This window comes from Magallana gigas, chromosome 1 (assembly GCF_963853765.1).
Source record: "Magallana gigas chromosome 1, xbMagGiga1.1, whole genome shotgun sequence".
Taxonomy (NCBI): Eukaryota; Metazoa; Mollusca; class Bivalvia; order Ostreida; family Ostreidae; genus Magallana; species Magallana gigas.
The window spans coordinates 51,782,439-51,805,901 of record NC_088853.1 but is presented as its reverse complement, the minus strand read 5'-3'; the positions used below and the strand labels follow the sequence as shown (position 1 = coordinate 51,805,901).

The following is a 23,463-nucleotide window of genomic DNA, read 5'->3' as shown; positions in this document are numbered from 1 at the left end:
CAAAATGTATAAACAATATTTGAAAAAAATAAGACTATATTCTTAAAGAGGAAGTTCAAACCTTTAATCGTTGCATATTTTTTTTCATATATCTATTTACACCATGAAGTCCCAAGGGTGTAAATGTTGGCAGGATGCCAAGAAATGATAATTATACATTTTTGTCAATTTTTAAGAAAGAATTTCTCAGAAAATGGCACATTATTATTACATTATTTTTTGAAATTTTGTGTTAATAAGAAACTGTTTGATGTATTGTTACAAATACATAAAATCCATCTTTGGACTCTCAAGGACTAAAAAGTAATAAATTAACAAAAACATCCCATTTTCAAATAAAATAAAAATTTTTTGGTTTTTGAAATTTAATTTTACAAGCGATTTTAATCCACTGAAGTCAATATTTGTAATTAAACTTGAAAAAAACACCCTATTTTGCTTTAAATTAAAAAAAATTAGTGGATATCATTGTTTCTCATAGAATTCCTATTCATTACAAATTGTCTCCCCTGTTGCGCTCTTCTGTAGAGAAGGTAAACTAGTCAGAATGTTGACAAAGCTATACAAGTTCAAGTTCAGGCTACATGTGTAAGTATTGAGAAATGCTGTGAGTGTTGTTAATATATGTTATGATATTGAATGATTTTAATTGCACAAAAATTGCCCCATCTTGTTAGTGTTATTCACTATATCACATACATATTGAAGTTTGATGGAGACTTGTATCTAGTCTATAAACTGCTATTTTCTGACCCGATATAATTAAGCAGCACATTTGGACGAATTTTAATCAAAATATACAAACTTGTGATAGACGTACAATTAAAATAGATGAAGGGGAAATTTTCCAAGATAATCTCATTCACAGATTATCATATTTTACTCGAAAAAATCCACAAAAACGAGAACTGATTTCTTACAAAGATTTAATTTATAATGGGGTATGACCTGAGCGTAGCCTGGTCACGCTAAGATTATTCTTTCTATGTTGAAATAATTCGGAATTCACAAGAAATGCCTCGTGCAATTTTTCATCGTTATCATCGGAGTCTGTTGCAATAGACATCACATTTCTATACGTGTACATTTCACTGGCCATCTAAAAATTACCCTTTAGATGTTAAGGTTAGACTTCATGGAATGAAGTGACGGGGAGGGGGCCAGGGTTTTTTAAGTTCTTGAGAATGTAACACAGTAAGTACATCTGAAATTAATAGAGAGGTCTACTCCCTACCTCTCTATTAGCAGTTGATCTCTTCTCTTGGAAAAAATTAAAGTTTGTACCTTTTCTTAAAATTAAAATATAGTTGTAAAGGAAAAAATGAGGTGTTAGGTTACCCTTTCCCCCGGGGATCTCAACCTGCGAAAACCACATATGAATATGAACATAAACTACCGGTATAAAAAAGTTACCCCAAATATTAAAATAGACATCATAACTTGTTTTTGTGGGATTGTTTTTTGGGATGTTATTTAATTATAACCCATCATAAGAAGACCTGCAGGCGTGTTCACGAAGCTATCTTAGGACTATGGTGCGTCCTAAGTACTTCTTAGGATGTCTTAGTCTTAAGTCTGTTTCTCGAAGCTCTCCTAAATTTAGGAACCGCCATAACTTTGTCCTAACTTTAGGACAACACCTACCTTGTCCTAAGACCATCATAAAGCTATAAAATAACGTTTTTGGGGATACTGGGATGTTGTGAAGCCTTTTCTTAAGACCGGTATAATAACAGTCTACCAATGAACATACTTTTGTGTTTTAATAGCTTGTTGAGATGGACAATGAATAATATCGAGATTTAAAAAAAGCTATATATGTCTGCCTAAGTATAGTTTTATAGCCATGTCCGCCTATTGTTGAAAGCATATATATATATATATATATATATATATATATATATATATATATATATATATATATATATATATATATATATATATAATGGTGTAAGTCGGAAGTTAAGAAGGAGATTATTTGATCAAATCTTATGGCTTTTATCATTGCTCGTTTAGCAGACGTCAGTGTAAAATAATTGAAAACACCAAACTATAATTCATGAAGGTTGAAGTGTATTTTTGCGTGCTACTGTACAATTTATGCAAATATCAAATGGCACCAACGTACCGATATAAGTCTGTAACAATTGCTTCGTCGATGCTGTATATACCTTTCAAACGTCGTACTCACAGGAATACTTTAAAGATAGTGAGCTGTTACGGTGGAATATGGCTTGGTACTGATATCATGAGTAAACATATGCATAGGATCTCTCATGATTTGCGATGATATATGATATTTATTTAACTCGTTGTGTGTCTTCTATCCCCGAGCCTTGGTGAGGGGTTAGAAAACACACAACGAGTTGGGTAAAAATCATATACCATCGCAAATCATAAGGTTTTTATTTTAATCACATGTTTTACTAAGTCATTTTTTATATCCTCAATTTTTTCTATAAAAATTATGATTGTTAGCCACACAACACATTTACTACAAGACGTCAATAACATTACGTACGGAAAAAAGTTCCTTAACGATAAACAATTATTTCAATTTTGAGCATATTTTTATCAAATCATGGAAAAAACTGCAATAAATGCTTCACATTTACAACTAAAATCTTTTCAACTGCATTCTTTTATTACTTTTTCATTCTACGTCCATCATCCGCCTAAAGCTACATAATGTTTGATTAGAACGTCACGTGGCGCAAGAACACACAGTAGAATATAAAAAAATTATCCCATGATTGATATCCACCGTATATTCACATTCGCAGTCCTTTGTGTTTGTATAATGTCAACAATCTATGTTTCCATCTATTTTCACTATCCATAACCTTTCAATTTAAATAGACAAGTCTCTCTCTCTCTCTCTCTCTCTCTCTCTCTCTCTCTCTCTCCACTGCTTTCTCCCGTTGTCTTCCTTTCTCTGTCATTCATAAAAATTTTAAACGTATGGATTTCTCAACTCTACATGTAAAATATAGATTTTATACATATTAATCTAAGAAACGCAAAAAAAAAACAAATCATATCAATTCTATGTAACTCTATGAATATATTTGAACATTTATATATATACGTCTTTATATAACTATCTCAAACAGGTGTAAATTGATTGTGTTTGCAAGTGAAATTAAAACAAATCATCAATCTCTTTGTGGTAACAACCGGACCGTTCATGACTGTATTGATCCTTCTATTACATATACTAACACCATTTGGCGCCAAATCTTCGTTGTGTTTGCAGTAACAATTGTAGTAAAATTTTACACCAACGCATGTTTGCTTTCAAATTTTATACGGTCAGGTTTTGAGCGCATTGTTAGTGAAGAAAACATTTCTTTTATATGTGATTTCATTTAATCTGAGAAGTTTGATTTCATCTCTGGATTGCACACTTGCATTCGCAAGGCCATCCTCTGCTAATAAATGCAAACCGATGGCTCTCTCTCTCTCTCTCTCTCTCTCTCTCTCTCTCTCTCTCTCTCTCTCTCATTACTTGAGAGCTAAATATTAACTATCAGTGATAACCTAAATGATACAGATGAATTTCTTTAAACTGTTTACATGTATATATATGATCAAATCAAACTGATAATAATTCCTCTTTGTATACCTCGTAAAAATATATAATGGATTTTAAAAAAAAATTAAATCAGGAACATGAATTCCAAACGGAAAGTAAGGGGGAGCCGCTTTCCGTTGACATCCTGGCAACTTAACTTTATGCTCAAATTTTGTTCCTCCACTGGCCATTTTAAATTTAAATCTTATCTTTTAAAAGGTTTCTTTTTCAACTTTTGATATTTGAAGTTATATCAATTAGATAAATTTTGGGAAAATGATTTTCGTTTTTCTTGATACAACTAAACATTCATAAAATGCATAAAATCATATGGATAATTTTCGGGAGGATATTAAAGATTCATTGAAGCAGTTTTTTTTACCCTGATTCTAAAACTTTCACATAAAGTGTTAAAATTGTTTTTTTTTTATATAAGCATTTAATTTTCTAATTTTCAGTTTTTGATACTTGTTTAAATAATTTGAAATTGAATTTTAGATGGAATGATAAAACCAATCATGTTTCCTAGATAGAAGTAAAGTTCAAGTATTGATTTAACTGATATATTTCAGTGTGCGTTGAGAAGATATATGTTGACCATATAATACATATAATTTTATGTAAAATCCTTCTGAATTCTGATAAGTGATACTATTTCCTTAAAAATCTGACATCTGAAAATGAAATGCAATGTAAAAGATATGATAATAATCAGACCATTTAGTTGAAATATACATGTAAAACATTTTACATATGATAATGCAAAAGTTTTAATATATTCCGTTCATTATATTTACTTTTCATTGTGAGCACAAATCAAGCATCTGTAATGACACTAAATTGATATAGATCTCCTGAAAAAAGGAATTTCAGTTTATGTTTAATCGAGTTTGATTTCAATGCCATAACATAGAATATAGGCTTTTAGGAGTGCTGATTTTACAAATGACGCTCACTGAAGATATTTGTACACTATCACTGTGTTAGTGTCACCATCTCCTACATGAAGATTGTTATCATCGTCCACACACACACAACAGGGATACTCTTTCCCTTTTTGAGATGTGACTACAAGAGACAAGAACTGACCGTCCTGATCAAGAAGATGGACCGATTTACTGTTGATATCGCAGAATAGGATGTGACCGAGGATATCAGTACAGATACCATAGGGACGAATCTTTGACTCTTGACCTGTATAGGAAAACCTGTGCTGTCCTATTTTATTCACCACTATCACTGCTTGTTTCTTAAAGTCTGATACACAGATATCACTGTTGATGTTTTCCGTGATGTAGTGTGGATATGCACTATACAGTTCTTGTCCTTTGTTGTCCCGTTCTATGTTCTGTATTTCTTTCCCTGTTTTGTTATACCTGGCGACTTTACTTTCCAAAAGCGTGCCCATTCCAACCAGTATGTCACCGTTAAGGTTGGATGTGTGTATGCTAAGTGATACCCATTCTTTCGTTGTAATGAATCCAGTGATTGTTTTTCCAAGTGTTATTCTATTGATGCTACAATTCGTTCTGTCTGCAAAGATCAGATTCCCGTCCAGGGTAACGGTGTGGTAGCCTTCATCTTTACCGCTGGTTTTTATCATCTGTAGCTGTTTCCCCTGTAGATCAGTTTGAACAAGGTTGCCACTTCCATCACTGGCCCAAAGTATGCCTGATTTACCACTTGATATATGATATACACTTTTAACACCTGGTACTATGTACTCTTTAACATTGGTGAGAGAGGAAGATAGAGAAAGTTTTTGATTTACTTCTAATTCATCTCCGTCCGCTTCTTTCAGTTTTCTTGTAGGTTTCAACTGTGTAGAAGTAATGTCCATTGGTTTTATTTTTCTAGATGCTGGTTTAGTGGTGGGAACAGTTACTGTACCCAGTAGTTTAGCGACATCATTCTGGCTGTATTGACCAGCAGTAAATACTGGATAAACTGGTTCTGTGGTCTGAGGTATGGGTTTGATATTTAGTAGTTCTGAGAGTGAAAACAGGATTGAATTGTTTTGGACTTGATCAAAGGACAGAGATCCCTGGAACTCTTTGACAAGGTTTTCAAGGTAACACTTGTAGTCATCATAGGTTTTGCCTTGACTTTTCAAATCTTGTGAGGTTGGGAGATAATATTGATTTACGTTGTAAATTTCGTCAAGGCAGAGAGTAAAGTTCTCTGAATAAATTATCTCTAGGTCGTCAAAGGTGTGCCCTCGGTGGTCTCTTATCGAACATTTGGAACATACTGCAACCTGACAGTTTTCGCAAATCATGTCAATATCTTTAGACGGATGATCTTTGCATTTCTCGACAGGAAGCTTTCGTTTACGTTGTCGGTAAGGGACTACTTCATGATTTTTAGTGGCCGGACTCTTCTGATGTTCATCTCTGCATTGTTCACACAACTGTAGGTGACAAGGATTGCAGTAAAACTGGCAGTTGTTCTCACAGTCTTCAGTGTCACACACTAAATAATGCTGGGCTATGACTGGTACGTCCTGTACAACACCTGGACCTACTGTTTTTGATAACGCCATCTGAAATTTGTTCATGTACTTTAATAACTTATAATCTTCACAATTGAATACATGTCAAAGTGAGAGTAAAGATCATTCTAGATTGAGGTAGATTTGTTTAAAAATTGAGTAAAAGAATACTGATCAATACATATTATGAATATAGAATTTATTGTAATATTATACTCACCTTGCTTTAGGAAGTGTTTTGCGTTGGACGGGATGTCGTTGATAAAGCGAGACTTTTCGAGATATGTTTTCTACTTCCTTGTCGCAGGTAAAAATAGCTTTAAATCATGAAGGTATGATTTTGCCGGGTAGCAGAAATTACAAGTCTAATTTGTATTATTACGTCATCGTGACTGTACCCAGCTTAGTGATCATAATAATGTCTCTTTCTTTTAACTATATTTTAGTGAACATTTTGACAATTTCATGTCAATATTAAGGCATTGCATATCTTTGAATTACAGTCAAAAGACACCGATATTGTCTTTCATTAAATCCAGCAATCAATGATTGATATTACGTTAATTTAATTTAATAAACCGATACCAGTATCGATCCTGTTGTTGATTGGGCAAGTTTTGAGATGTAAATTTTATTCGACTGAAATGTGCGCTCTCCACAGCTTTCAGAGAAATATAATATTTGTTTTATAAAGTCGAAGCCGTATACAGTTCAGTGTAGTCGAATCCGTTAAAGAAAAGACAAAAGTCAAATTCGAAACCAAAATGAAAATGCACCTGACGTATAGCTTTTCTACAAGTAAAATGATTTTATTTTAATCGCTTCCATGTGTTTTCACCAAGAACTGATTTTAAACCGATACTATTAAAAGAATATGTTAATAACACCCTTTTGTTATCAGATCCAATTCCAAAATATATTTTACAAAATATATTTCCAAATATTATGTTTTCAACTATAAAGCAGTGGCAATATTTCATTCAGTGTTACTGGATAAAAAGTTCATAATATTAAATAAAGATTTTGCTAAGGTATTTTAAGGACAAATAAACTATAAATTTTATACCACTGAACTAAATGACTCAATTTTGTTTTTGTTATTCATCAACACCGTTTTGGTAAGCTCTATTTATCCGTACATGTATGTATATGAATGTGATGGTTAGCTTGGTTGTGCTGTAAACGAAATCCATGTATCGCCATCATACAACACAGCTCCAAAACTATGTCAGATTGCATATTTTGGGCATATATCGCTGCCTTTTACAGATCGCATGCACATGTGCACATATTAAAATGTGTGAGCTCAAGTATTATTTTTTTAGATTGAGACTACAAGGAATGAGAACGTCAATATGGGCATATCCCTCTTACTATTCTTAGTATCGGTAGGACAACTAAGCAACGCTTTTAAGCAAAATAGTTTCTTTACTTGAAAAGTGTATACATGTATACATTTATTGGGACATTTTAAATTAGAATGCTTGACAATTGTCAGAAAAAAAGTATGCAATTTAAAAAGCAAGTATAAAATTGAAATATCATTTGAAGATTAGAAGTGAAATTGTGTTTTATATACATCCTTTCCAAAATTGTGAAATTCTCTCCTTTAACTTTCATTTTTAGGTTTTTTTTTTTTTTTTTAAATATAGACGCAATTTGCCGGAAAACGAATCTGATTTCACACCACGAAATTTTAACAGGAGAGTGACAATTTGATGAGTTGTCATTTAAGAGGTCCCTCGTTGCTGAACGAGAATTATTGCCGAAGCTATGAACTTTAACGTTAACATTACCGCCTATGGAAAATGCAATAGTGGACTACACCCATATGTCATTTTTGTTCAATAAAGAAGACATATTGAATTTTTATGTGATTGTTTTGTTATTTATTTTTCTTTAAGCTTACAACACGAGTTCCTTAAAAATGAACAGCTAAAAAAACCAACACGCGTAGTTTTGTGTATAACACCACCACCCCTGCGAATGTTATTGTCATTTAGATTTTAAATCACGTGGTTTTATTTGACCCTTTCAGTTTCGCAATAAAAATCGTGCCTCGTGTTTATAGTCTATTTTAGAGAATCTAGGTACTTGTAGTCAAATATAAATTCTAGAGGTTTATTGATTTTAAACTTGGTGGGTAAAATGTGTCCTAGAAATAAATGTGACAATACAAAAATAGTTTTTTTTTCTGCTGTTGCGACAATTAACATGCGTAGTAGACACCCCCCCCCCCCCAGAATTAATTTTCGCTCCGCTCCTGACCTAGTAATAACACTAATAGTGAAACAGACTGTACTATTTTATGCAGAATGTTCCTTGAAAATGGCTCGATATACAAAGTTTTTATGCAAAACATTCACCAATTATTTGTTTTAAAACATGGTATTGCATACCACAAGTATCAAACATGGCTATGATTTTATTAAGCAACCCAAAGTTAATATTATCAACCACTCTAGACGTGGTTGAACACGAACGATAACTCTGTTTCGAGTATCATCGTTTAATTTTAAAAACCGCTAGATGGTGAAATAGGACATACTTCTTAAAAGATGTTGATGTTTTAACATAAGTAGAATATAATATGAAAATCGACCAGTACTTAGGCATTTTGAAAATATTATCCGAACACTTATACTTCCGCTCGAAATTTCACAGGAACTAAACAAATCTCGTTGAAGTATCGTGAACTTTCATTCGAGCACCTCTGGATTTATTACATACTTAGCAACGATAAAGAAAACATTCCGAACACATTCGCAGGGGTGACCACTGTATTTGCACTTTGAACTCACATCCCTATCAGCATATGGTTAAAATGAACCAGATGATAGGCAAAAACTTGTGTCACAGGAATACAATTGACTATTATTTAGTATTAAGTAAATCATTTATTTACTTATTCTTTTATCAATACATTTCATTATTACCTCATGCATAATTTACTTGTGTTTGACTAGTATTCGTATTCTCTCACGAGATTGTTAATTTCGGGTTGTTGTTTCCCATATACAGTAATAACTACATTAGGAAGAAGTCAAACAGGTTTGTGGGTATGGATGGTCAGAGCGCAATTGTGAGTGATAGCCGTTCATTTATAATGTTTTGCACCATGGTTTTATCATGATTTTAAAATATAACTCGCTTTCTATCAGAGTCTTGTTACATAATTTTATATCATGAATTTGAGGTGAATTTGATAAAAAAAAAAATTCCTTTATTGTTTATATCTTCAATTAAAATGTTTAACTACTTTAAAAATGTATGCATCAATTGTATGAATGTTTTCATTTCAGGTCTTCTTCTCATTCTCATACATTGTACATGTTATAAACGTTAGAAATATGAATCATTCTTTATTTTGTACCAGAAAAAACAACCCCCTTGTGACATTTGTATATCATTTCTCGTTGTTTTAGCATAAAAAGGTGAACTGTACTTGCTCAGTCGGTTTACTGTTCTTAAGGTCAAGATCTGCTAAATAAATGATGCCTACCTGTTTATAAGATTAACGATATAAATTATTTTATTGATGATTGATAACAATAGCTTTGTTTGATAGCATCATATGGCCTAAAACAAGCTCTTTACCTATGAAAATGATTTTTAATTGAACACAGGTTTCGGGATTACTTTTTATGAATTGATATAGAATGTCAAACTGTTTAATATTCTAAATAATTCCTAAAAAGCCGTAAGGTAAGCCGGAAAGATTTTGCAGATGACGTCATAATGGTCCTTGAACCAAAAAGACACCTTGGAATCATTTAGTAGATCTTGAACATAAGAGATATTTATATACTATACCTTCCGATGTATTCCATTAGAATGCTATATAAATGAATAAAACTTTCCCTATCAATAGATAGGAAAGTTATATATAAATTCATAATGTATAAGTACAATCTGGAAAGCTATTAATAGTAATTTTGATGAAAAAACTAAACTGTTTTTAATATGATTTCCCGAAAAGATTTACTGTTTTTAAGTCACTCTGAGTCATTTGCTAAAATAGTAACCACATACTATGAGTTATTATTCATTTACTGAGCCCATTTCGAAACCATGTTACTTGGCAATATATAGCTATTCTTGGTATATCATGGACATCTAAAGATTTATTTTGCTCCCAAAGTTACTTATAATGAAAAAAGGAACAGTGCAGTTTAAAATGCATCCTGTATTCTACTTCAATCAATACATAATTCAAAAGTTGGATACCAGTTAATAAACGTATGATGATTAATAAGTTTCGTTCTAAATCAAACAAGGTTATCTTTTTGAAAAACAATAAAGGTCCGTCTGAAAGATTGAAATATGTTCTTCTTTCAGTAAGCTATAGTGTACATGTAATGATATATAGCACTTGTAAAGTTAATCTATTTTGAGTCCTTGGTAACGAACTTACGGATAAAGCGAACTAATTTTGATTCCCGTAGAGGTGAAATAGTAACAATAATTAACACTTTCATAACAAATTTTTTAATGCTTAAACGATTTGCACCACCATATAACAAAAAAGTTTGAATGAATATATTTTCACATAAATTCTTCAATTCACAATTCGATTTTTAAAGGCATCAACAGAATTTGTTTTCATTCTAAGCCTCAATTAGCAAAAATTGTAGTCCAGTAAAAGAAAACATATATAAAGGAAATTCACTATAGTTATTATTACGAATTCGTAACGGATATAACAAAGTAAATCCATTGGTCCCTAGGAATTCACTATAACCTCCAGACACAGAGTAAAGTCCTTGGAATAAATTGTCTCTAGATAAGCAAACATATGCCCTCCATGGTCTTTGATTGCACTTTTTGAACATAATAGAACCTGACAGTCCTCGCAAATTATGTCTTTATCTTTAAATGGATGATCTTTGCATTATACCTCAGGAAGTTTTCGTTTACGCTGTCGGTAGGGGACTATTTCATTGTTTTTAGTTTCTAGACTCCTCTGGTGTTTATCTCTGCATTGTTCACATATTTGTAGATGACAGGGATTGCAGTAAAACTCGTTTTACAGTCTTCAACACCACACACTAGATAATGCTGTATTATAACTGGTATGCCTTCTACAATACCTTGACCCAGTGGCTTGGATAATGCCATCTGAAAATTGTTTATGTTCGTTCGTTTTAAGTATCCGATCCATATTAGGACCAAATTTTTCCAACCTTAAATATCCATCATGTATTTAATACTTTGATATTTAAATAAAAGCATATAAGAGTAGAAAAAGATCTACCGAGAGAAATTTTCAAAAATATTATTAACTAAGCAGTAATTAATTAATGAAGATTGCATCAAGGTCTATTGAGACAAGCACATTTTTTAAAATAAAAAAGTAATTACTAGAAATATCAAAAAATGCTTTGGTGGAAAGATGTATTTTATCATTAGGAATACAAACACTAATAAAAATAAATTTTATACCTTGTATATTTTTTTAGAATTAAAATTTTTATAGAATAAAAGCAAAGGGGGACAACTCTTCAAAAATGAAAAGGTCATTAATTAGCACACATTCCACTCTTACATATTAATACTTATATAGGAAAATTATGTCCAAGTATACTGAGTATTAAGCCCATACATATCTGTTATGCACCCAGATTCATTGATTCTGAGGCTATTATGGATCGGATACCTTACAATCTTACAACTGTATGCATGTCAAAGTGAAAGTTAAGAACAACATAGATCGGCAAACGACGTGGTGTTGTTTTAAAATTGAAATAAACAAATATTGTGTAATAAACAATAGAAATCTAAATTTTAATTTTTTTTTGACTTACCTTGCTTCGAGAAGTTTTGTAGGACGGTATTTTTGACGCTATACAGTTGATAATGCAAGGTTTTGTGAAATCTGATGTTAACGTTCTAGTTGTTGATAAAAGTAGACCTAACTGCCATTCAACGCTTTCAATCAATTACCTGCCTACTCTAGATAACGGTGGGTTTTTTTTAATTGTGTGTGTGTGGGGGGGGGGGGGGGGGGGGTCAGTTAACTGAAAGTTTTGACTTTTTAATGAATTATTAATGAAGCGTCATCGGGTTTAATCGATAATTGCAATCATTCTTCTCCGTAAATGTTCCGCTGTCAATCTATTTGTTCATTTTTTACATCTACCGTTCATGATGAATAGTGCATTTTGTTTCCTTCGGACTGAAAGGTGACACTTCATTAGTCTATACATGACATGTGACCGCCGAATATATATTTATGTCAGTTTGGCGAGTGTTAATTTTCGGCAATATGGCCAACACTTTGCCTACTCATCGTGACATTTCCTAATATTTATATAAAATTTGCGTACTGTCAGTTTTTTTAAGGGCTTTTCGACTTTCGGTCGAAAAGACCTATTGTTTTCATTCTGTTTTATTATTATTATTCCCGATAAAGTTTCGTCAGCGAATTTTTGAAAACGGAACCGAATAATAAAAATTTAATGTTAGATTCTCCTAGCAATTGTTTAGTTCTCCCGTATGTCCCTTTTGGACTTCCGGTCTATATACTCCCGGTTTACACATGCAAAAAACAAAATTTTAAAAAGACCTTTGTTTCTATTTTATTTTTTGATTATAAAACAAGAAATTTTGAATTTAGATACTTCATAGTATGATATACAAAATTGTAAGCGAAAACTTTTTTATATCTCTTGCTGTTTTCGAGATATTAGACTCATATTTACATCTATAAGCAAATATCTATTGAAGGATAGGCAAGTTTGTCTTAACTAATTAAAAATTTTCTGACTCATATAATAAATTACCCCTTAAGATATGCGTGTGTAATGCTATATTTAGTATGCATGTTTAATATACATGCTGTTTTAAAAGTGGGAATGTACTACGGTTCAATATAACTTACGTTGGGTGGTACATGTACTTGTAGGTATAATAGTACGATAGAAAAGACCATTGGCTATTAATTTTCCAAGCTCAAAGGCACACGAAAACAGAAATCAAGTTATTTTAACCATTGTATGCAGTTGAAAAGAAAAGAAAGAAAAGACACCTCGGCATTGTCTGAAGGACTATACATTTGTTCGGAATTATTCGGGTTAGAATAACATGACCGGTTACTGACCTTACTAATAGTCCCGCCCTAAAATCCGCAGCTATGAATTCTTTACAGCTCCAGAAACGAGGAGAGTGACTTCACGGCTAAAAATGGGGAGAAAATTACAGATCTGGCGCCCTAAATGGACGACCAAGATTTCAAAGCGTGTATTATACATGTGACATTCTTTTTGCTTAATATTCAAATAAATTTTGTCTGTCTTTTAACTTTAGCACGAACTGTTTAAATAGAGCAGAAGACAATTGCAAACTTGTTAAACGAAAAAGAAAATTAAAATAGATTCATTCTGTACAGTAGAGTAAATATACGTGCATCTGTAGAAAGTGTTTAAGAGTTTTTTGGTCCAGTTCAAATTAAACCAGAATTATTTTTTTTCAGAGAAAGAATCTTTTAATAAGTAAAAGAGGGAAAGAGAACAGAGACAGATATTTGATTATATATATATATATATATATATATATATATATATATATATATATATATATATATATATATATATATATATATATATTTATATAAAGTTGTAAGTCGGAAGTTAAGAAGGAGATTCTATGATCAAATCTTATGGCTTTTATCATTTTCGTTTAGTAGACGTCAGTGTAAAATATTTGAAAAAATCATGAAGGTTAAAGTGTATTTCTGCGTGCTACTGTACAGTTTATGCAAATATCAAATGACACCAACGTACAGATATAAGTCTATAACAATTGCTACATCGATGTTGTGTATATATATATATATATATATATATATATATATATATATATATATATATATATATATATATATATATATATATATATATATATATATATATATATATATATATATATACATATACCTTTCAAACGTCGTACTCACAGGAATACTTTAAAGATAATGAGCTGTAACGGTGGAATATGGCTCTGTACTGATATCATAAGTAAAACATATATAGAGTATCTCTCATGATTTGCGATGGTATACGAGGGTTGTTCGGAAATTATTGAGACAAGACGGATATTTCCATTTCTAAGTGACGAATTATGGTGAAAATTGGCATGAACATTGAAGAAACCTTAAAGAATGTAATATTTAAAAAATGTTTAGTATTTTGTTTACAACGGTAGATTAACAAATCGGTGGTTGGTACCCGGCGCAAGCATAAACTCGGAGAATAAGAAAACTAAAACATCGTCTATCTAAGTGTCCGCAAACTTACAGCTTATACTAAAAGAAATCAGATTATACATGTTCATTTTGCTATTTATTGTGACTAACTTTTGATCAAGTTTCACGGGTGTTTGAGTTGAAATACGGATATGGTACAGATATATTTACCAAGCAATAGGAATTTAAAAACGACAATATATAGAAATTTGACGTCAAGGCGGCGCAGCGAATATACATCAATTTGATGGAAATTTCGGAAAAAAGAGCTTTTAATACCACCCAACTGCTTTAACAAAAACTATACCATGGCAAGGGATAAATATGGTGTCCGGATAGGGCCATTTGCGTTAGCGCGACATCGTGTTCAGATAAACGAGACATCGCACTAACACACAACACGCCGTCGCGCTAACGCAACTTTGCACAACACGCCGTCGCGCTAACACACAACACGCCGTCGCGCTAACTCACAACACGCCGTCGCGCTAACGCAACTTTGCAAGTTTCACAGTCTAGTAGGAAGTCGTGTCCGGAAATATCAGACTGCGCATGCTGAAATATGTAGGCATGCAAGCAAGCATGGATGAAAAATAAATAGAATGTACTTTGAAATATATATATTATTTTCATTTATTATCAATGCATATGAATAAAAATATAGTTACTAGTGTGTCACTGTATAAGGATATTAATTATTATAAAATCTACCAATTGATACATTTACCTTAAATATTTAATAAAATTCATTAAATCAACAATAATATATTCATGACACATAGGCATCGGAACCATTAGGAACAAAGCAGAATAGAGGGTTCAGCCCCCCCCCCCCCCCCCACTTTTTTTCGCAGGAAACATAATTGTTCCGTAATGTACGTTTGAAAGATTTAGAAGTTGGAGTAAAAAAGCATAACCCCCCCCCCACCCCCACCCCACACGGATTAGGATTTTCATGTTGTTGGGAAAAAAGATGTATGGCCGGAAAGATTTTTGTTTTGGAAGTATAGGAATACCCCTCCCCCCCCACCCCCCCCCCCACCCCCACGGATTAGGATTTTCATGATTTTGGGAAATAGGTTTTCTTCTCTCAATATATAGAGGATCAGTCTAGCCCCCCCCCCCCCCCCCACTTTCAATTTGCTTCCGACGCCAGTGTGACAAGTTATATACCTGTAATTTTACATTTTAAAATGTCTTTGCTTTGGTAATATACAGAGCACCTAATATGAATTTGTGACATGTACATGTTATAAATATATCATTGCTGAATTAATTAATAATATCAAATATTTAAGGTAAATTTATCAATTGGTAATCTATATGCACTCTAGCATATCCTTATACAGTGACATACTAGTAACTTTATTTTTATTCATATGTATTGATAATAATTGAAAATAATATATGCATTTCAAAGTACATTCAAAGTACATTTTATTTATTTTTCATCCATGCTTGCATGCAGGCCTACAAATTTCAGCATGCACAGTCTAATATTTCCGGACACGACTTCCTACTAGACTGTGAAAATTGCAAAGTTGCGTTAGCGCGACGGCGTGTTGTGCAAAGTTGCGTTAGCGCGACGGCGTGTTGTGTAAAGTTGTGTTTGCGCGACGGCGTGTTGTGCAAAGTTGTGTTAGCGCGACGGCGTGTTGTGCAAAGTTGTGTTAGCGCGACAGCGTGTTTTGTGTAAGCGCGATAGTGTGTTGTGTGTTAGCGCGATGGCATGTTGTGCAAAGTTGTGTTAGCGCGACGGCGTGTTGTGTGTTAGCGCGACGGCGTGTTGTGCAAAGTTGCGTTAGCGCGACGGCGTGTTGTGTGTTAGCGCGACGGCGTGTTGTGCAAAGTTGCGTTAGCGCGACGGCGTGTTGTGTGTTAGCGCGATGTCTCGTTTATCTGAACGCGATGTTGCGTTAACGCAAATGGCCCTATCCGGACACCATAGATAAAGAACTTCAGTTTATCGTCTTTTTCACTAATTGTTTAGCTAGAATTCAGACAAAGTGACTAAATATCAAGTACTTTTTACACACTAACAGATATAAACAGTTCTAAAATATGTACACAGAATCACTGTAGGAGACATTTCACAGTAATTTGACTTTCAGTTAGAAATGACCCGATTTTTTTCCACAAAATCAAGAATGGAGGGACTATGCGAATGTTGACATCTTGAAATGTAAACAAAAGAGGATAAATGAAGAATTAATTCTAATTTTCCTTTGTTTGTTAGGTTTTTAAAACATAGGATCAATAAGAAGCGTCAAAATGACGTTGCGGTAAGTTTGCGGTTGCGCCGGGTCACTGGGCGATGGCAATTGGTCAGCTTACCAGGAATGATCCAATCATGCTATGGACAATAATTTTTTTACATTGATAAACACTACCCTGGTGTACGTTTTGGTGAAATTTCAAGGATTTGTCTTTTTCCCTAAGGAAATAAGAGTGAATGTCTCAATAATTTCCGAACAACCCTCGTATGATATTTATCCATCTCGTTGTGTGTTTTCTATCTCCGAGCCTTGGCGATAAAAATAAATAGCATATACCATCTCAAATCATAAGGTCTTTCTTTTTATCACATGTTTTACTACATCATATTTTACAACCTCAATTTTTTCTATAAGAATTATAATTGTTAGCCGCGTCAACAACGTTACGCACGGAAAAAGCTCTTAAAGATAAACAAACATTTTCGAGTTATCAAATCATGCATGGAAAAAAGCTACAATAAATGCTTCATATTTACAACTAATATTTTTTCAACTACATTGTTTTGTTACTTTTTCATTCTACGTCCATCATCCGCCTAAAGCTACATAATGTTTAATTATGACGTCACGTGGCGCAAAAACACACAGTGGAATATCAAAAAGTTATCCCATGAGTGGTATACACCGTATATTGAAATAAACATGGGATAAACACCAATATTCACATTTGCAGTCCTTTGTGTTTGAATAATGTCAACAATCTATGTTTCCATCTATCTTCACTATCCATAACCTTTCAATTTAAATAGACAAGTCTCTCTCTCTCTCTCTCTCTCTCTCTCCACTGTTTTCTCCCGTTGTCTTCCTTTCTCTGTCATTCATAAAATTTTTAAACGTATGGAATTCTCAATTCTACATGTACAATATAGATTTTATACATATTAATCTAAGAAACGCAAAAAAAAAACCCCGAATCATATTAATTCTATGTAACTCTATAGACATATTTGAACATTTATATAGATACACCTTTATATAAATAGGTGTATAAACAGGTGTATATTGATTGTGTTTGCAAGTGAAATTAAAACAGATCATCAATCTCTTTGTGGTAACATCCGGACAGTTCATGACTGTATTGATTCTTCTATTACATATACTAACACCATTTGGCGCCAAATCTTCGTTGTGTTTGCAGTAACAATTGAAGTAAAATTTTACACCAACGGATGTTTGCTTTCAAATTTTATATGGTCAGGTTTTGAGCGCAGTGTCAAAGAAGAAAAAAATTTCTTTTATATCTGATTTCATTTAATCTGAGAAGTTTGATTTCATCTCTGGATTGCACACTTGCATTTGCAAGGCCATCCTCTGCTAATAAATGCAAACCGAAGGCTCCCTCTCTCTCTCTCTCTCTCTCTCTCTCTCTCTCTCTCTCTCTCTCTCTCTCTCTCTCTCTCTCTCTCTCTCTCTTTTATCAGTATCAATTATCTTATATCAATTAAATTAACTTTGGGAAAATGCTTTTTGTTTTTCTTAAAACAATTAAACATCCATAAAATGCATAAAAATCTAATTTCCAGTTTTTGATACTTGTTTAAATAATTTGAAATTGAATTTTAGATGGAATGAAAAAACCCATCATATTTCCTAGATAGAAGAAAAGTTCAAGTATTGATTTAACTGATGCATTTCAGTATGCGTTGAAAAGATATATGTTAACCATATAATACAATATTCTTTTATGTAAAATCCTTCTGAATTCTGAAAAGTGATACTATTTCCTTAAAAATCTGACATCTGAAAATGAAATGCAATGTAAAAGATATCATAGTAATTATACCAATTATTTGAAATATACATGTAAAACATTTCACATATGATAATGCAAAAGTTTTAATATATTACGTTCATTATATTTACTTTTCATTGTGAGCACAAATGAATCATTTGTAATGACACTAAATTGATATAGATCTCTTGAAAAAAGGAATTTCAGTTTATGTTTAATCGAGTTTGATTTCAATGCCGTACCGATGAATATAGGCACGTAGGAATGCTGATCTTACAAATGATGCTCATTGAAGATATTTGTACACTTTAACTGTGTTAGTGTCACCATGTCCCACATGAAGATTGTTATCATCGTCCACACGCACACAAAAGGGATTCTTTATCCCTTTTTGAGATGTGACTAAAAGAGTCAAGAACTGACCGTCCTGATCAAGAACATGAACCGTTTGACTGTTGACATCACAGACAATGATGTGACCGAGAATATCAGTACAGATACCATAGGGACAAATCTCTGACTCTTGACCTGTATAGGAAAATCTGTGTTGTCCTACTTTATTCACTACTACCACAGCTTGTTTGCCAAAGTCTGATACACAGATATCACCATTGATGTTTTCTGTGATATAGTGTGGTACAATATACAGTCCCTGTCCTTTGTTGTCCTTCTCTATGCTCTGTATTTCGTTCCCTGTTTTGTTATACCTGGCGACTTTACGCATCGATAACGTTCTCATTCCAACCAGTATATCCCCGTTAAGGTTGGATGTGTGTATGCTAAGTGGTTCCCATTCTTTCGTTGTAATGAATAGAGTGATAGTTTTTCCATGCGTTATACTATTAACGCTACAATTGATTCTGTCTGCAAAGATCAGATACCCGTCCAGGGTAACGGTGTGGAAGCCTTCATTTTGACAGCTTGTTTTTCTCATCTGTAGCTGTTTCCCCTGTAGATCAGTTTGAACAAGGTTGCCACTTGCATCACTGGCCCAAAGTATGCCTGATTTACCTCCTGATATATGACATACACTATCAACACCTAGTACTATGTACTCTTTGACGATGGTGACAGAGGAAGACAGAGACCTTTTTTGATTAACTTCTAATTCATCTCCGTCCGCTTCTTTCAATTTTCTTGTAGGTTTCAACTGTGTAGAAGTAATGTACATTGGTTTTATTTTTCTATATGCTGGTTTAGCAGTGGGAACAGTTATTGTACCCAGTAGTTTAGCGACATCATTTTTGCTGTATTGACCAACAGTGAATACTGGATAAACAGGTTCTGTCGACTTATGTATGGGTTTAATATTAAGTACTTCTGAGAGAGAAAAAAGGATTGAATTGTTTTGAACTTTACTATAAGACAGGTAACCCTGGAACTCTTTGACAAGGTTTTCAAGGTAACACTTGTAGTCGTCATAGATTTTGCTTTGACTCTGAAGCTTTTCCAATAGGGTCTCCTCCATTTCTTTGGCTTGTTCTAAGTTGTCCGACATCGCTTTTTCCACTAGACGTTTAACTGACTCTGCTTCAGCTTTTATGGATGTTCTTATTTTATCCATAAACGCTTTCAGTATTAAGACATCTTCTTTAATATCGCTTTTTATATCTTGTGAGGTTGGGAGATAATATTGATTTATGTTGTAGATTTTATCAAGGCACAGAGTGAAGTTCTTGGAATAAATGGTCTCCAGGTCGTCAAAGGTGTGCCCTCGATGATCTTTTATTAGACATTTGGAACATACTGCAACCTGGCAGTTTTCGCAAATCATGTCAATATCTTTAGTGGGATGATCTTTACATTTCTCCACAGGTAGTTTTCGTATACTTTGGCGGTAAGGGACCACTTCATGGTTCTTATTCTCTGGAATGTTGTGATGTTTATCTCTGCATTGTTCACACAATGGTTTGTGACAAGAATTGCAGTAAAATTGGCAGTTCTTCTTACAGTCTTCAGTCCCACACACCAAATAATGCTGGGCTATGACTGGTATCTGTATGTCCTGTACATCACCTGGAAATACTTGTTTGGATAACGCCATCTGAACATTTTTGTGTACTTTTATATGCTAGATCAGTGACTTGAAATCAATTGAATGCATGTCAAAGTGAAAGTTAATAACATTCTAGATCGAGATGGAATTGTTTTAAAATTTAAAGTGGAATAAAACTGATCAACAGATATAGTAAATTTAGAATACTGTAGAAGTACTTTTGTCCGCGTGGTATTTATTTACGCTATGAACGCGGGCACAATTTTTCCGCGGAATTTTTTCCCAGTGTACTTAAAGTGCATTTTGGAATTGCATTACATGAATAAGGATACAAGTAATCGGAAGTCACTACATTATATAACACTTGCATATACGTGTACCCAATGTATATCGTTTTTATCTATGCAAACTGTCAAACAAATTTGTATTGAAAATTCACATAATAAATAATTTAATCTCCTAAAGATTTGAATTTTCTGTAAATTTACTTACATGAAATTTAAACTTCTCCAAGCTTGAGATAACGGCACGTGTCAGACGACAAATAGCCCCAAGCGGGTCTGTCTTTTAATGACCCAATTAACTACACGCTAAGACCCGTGTTCGTACTGCAATTTTAAGATCCTTTTGTGCTCTGATTTTTAATTGATTAAACTGATCAACTCATAATTTAAACGACATGAGAACCCATAAATTGACAGTTAATAAAGATTAAATGGTGTTTCAGACGATTTTAGCCAGCGTCGTAACATCTTGACGGCTAACTAATGACTACCGACCAGTGCACAACCGATAATTACTGTTCACTGTGAACAGTTCATACAATTTAAGTCCAAAGGTGGACAAATTCTAGGTAATGAACATCGCTCAGAACTATATTTAATAATAGTTATTCAAATGATTTTTTTTTCGTTCAAAGAATCCGCGTAAATTTTTACCCGCGGATTAAATTGGTATTGTGATTCCGCGGAATTATGACCCCGTGGAAAAAAATACGTCTACAGTACTAGTATATCGTCTATATTAACACTTACCTTGCTGTGGAAGTATTCAGTGGCTCGATTATGCTTTGGACGTTTTATCGTTGAAAACGCGAGACTTAACGAGATCTGTTTATTTTACTTCCTTCTTGCGGATAAAAATAGATTTAAATCATGAAGATATGATTGTGCCCGTTTGCAGAAACCAGACTTTAAAGTCCTATTACCAATACGTATTTGTTGTCACTGAACCTAGTCGTTGAAAAAATATTTTAATCCCAACCTCTGGCAATCATTAATATTTGTTAAAAAGATGCTATAGTCTGTCCCAAGTTATTGCTTCCATCAATTTTTGATGATTTTTAATAAAAATACACATACCTGTGAAAGAAATACAATTAAAATCTATGAAAGGAAATATATCCACGATATCTTCATTGAACAATTATCTCTTTTCACTCATAAAATTTCACAGGAACGAAAACAATTTTCTTACGGAGATTTGCAATGGGAAATGTTTACATCTTCTCTCTATTCGGAATACACTCGGAATACATCGCGCAATTTTTTAACATTATCATCCGGGCTTATTAATGGCTGATGCAATGCAAAATCTCCGTAGACTTTCAATTTTTGGATGTGTATTGAAACCTGAAGCGGTAGAGGTGGCGTTTCAAAACAGATAATCTGGACATTTTTCATATTAGTGGATGAACGTAGTTTGAGCACAAAGGTATTTACTATTATCGAAATATCAAGCAAAAAATGATGGAAGCAAAAACTCGGGACAGAGTATAGTTATGTTTCTCTCCGGATATGCTACGAAAAGTAATGATTATAAATTGAATGTTTATCTTAAGAGCTATATTTCTTTACAAATAAATGTTTTATCTGGATTATTGTTAAAGTCATTGTTGTTTATTATTCAGTGATGCATTTTTTGCCATTACAGATGAAAAGAAACTTCAATTTTTATGGAAAAAGAAAATTATTGTATCTCTCGTCTATAAGTCTATAAAGCAAAATTATGCCACTACAATGTGTTTTCATACAATATTGAGTTATAGCAACAACATTACAACTATACATTCATAACACGCTGTGTTTATAAATACAAAGTTCCAATTTAATTTGAGCTTTTCTGGCGTAATAGTTTTTGAAAAGAAAGTTTAAAAATTTTCTCTATATATTCCTATGTAAAACTTGATCCCCCTATTGTGGCCCCACCCTACACCAAGGGACCATGATTTGAACAAACTTTAAAAAAATAAATGGCTTTTAAAGACAACATACCTCCGGTATGCACAGTATATCGTGCACCCTAAAGGGATGTTACGAACATCGATTTCTCAATATTACTTCACAAGCACTAAACTCGATGAAAAATCGCTTAAGACGCAAAATATAGCTGCTCTATGTCACCAATAAACTTAATTGAGTACATTGACGGAACTTGAAATAATTTAAACATGCCAGAATACACTTTTAAACATTATCTAAAATGCATACATTTCTTTAGAGGATGCCACAGTACTGTATTGAGTTTTATTATAGGTCAAGTTATTTATAACCATCTACATAGATAAGTTATCAGAGTTTGAACCAGAAAACATATAATTTATATTCCGATGCTCGTATTGACAATCTGGTAAAACCATCCCTTTGCTTATATTATGTTTGAAATTAAACCAATGTTTGTTTTCCAGCTTTTATTTAACATACTATTTGTTTTCTTTTACAAAGTATTATGAATCAATACATTCAGTTATATATTCAATGTGTCATTCATTTGCAACATGAACTATGATAAAATTAAGTTATATTTTTGGTTGTTTTAGTTTTTGTGTATCGAAACCGTCTTATTGTGAAATTTACATAAGCACAACGGTCAAATCACAAACCAGATAACCATTTTGTCAATTGATTAACTTAAAAAACATATTACATATTATGATACAGAGAATTTATATCATGTGATTATGAATATTTTTTTCCAAAAAATTGCTCTTTTCACATTAATGGCCTGAAAAGTTACTGAAGTATGATTTTGTGCGCAACTTGCGACTGTCTATCTAAAAGATGCTTTATGTTTAATTACATGTTTGCTTGTTTAAGATTTAAAGACTTTTAATGATCACGTGTAAAATGCCTAGTTAAATAATATTACGACTT

General features: G+C 32.9%; 2 protein-coding genes across 2 annotated transcripts; both read right to left on the bottom strand.

The window, feature by feature from the left end:
• Positions 1-4,526: 4,526 nt before the first annotated feature.
• Positions 4,527-6,116, bottom strand: LOC136276029 (tripartite motif-containing protein 2-like). Its single transcript, XM_066086705.1, has one exon. The coding sequence runs from the start codon at positions 6,114-6,116 to the stop codon at positions 4,527-4,529; it is 1,590 nt and encodes a 529-aa protein (XP_065942777.1).
• Positions 6,117-17,924: 11,808 nt separating this feature from the next.
• Positions 17,925-21,438, bottom strand: LOC136269685 (tripartite motif-containing protein 2-like). Its single transcript, XM_066079587.1, has 2 exons — positions 21,346-21,438; positions 17,925-20,359 (listed from the first exon to the last, which is right to left on the bottom strand). Exon 2 carries the CDS (start codon positions 20,357-20,359, stop codon positions 18,602-18,604), a length of 1,758 nt encoding a protein of 585 aa, XP_065935659.1. The 5' UTR covers positions 21,346-21,438; the 3' UTR covers positions 17,925-18,601.
• Positions 21,439-23,463: the final 2,025 nt, after the last annotated feature.

Coding starts and splice junctions, on each gene's coding strand:
- LOC136276029 (XM_066086705.1), bottom strand. CDS start 6,116: ATGGCGTTATCAAAAACAGTAGGTCCAGGTGTTGTACAGGACGTACCA.
- LOC136269685 (XM_066079587.1), bottom strand. CDS start 20,359: ATGGCGTTATCCAAACAAGTATTTCCAGGTGATGTACAGGACATACAG.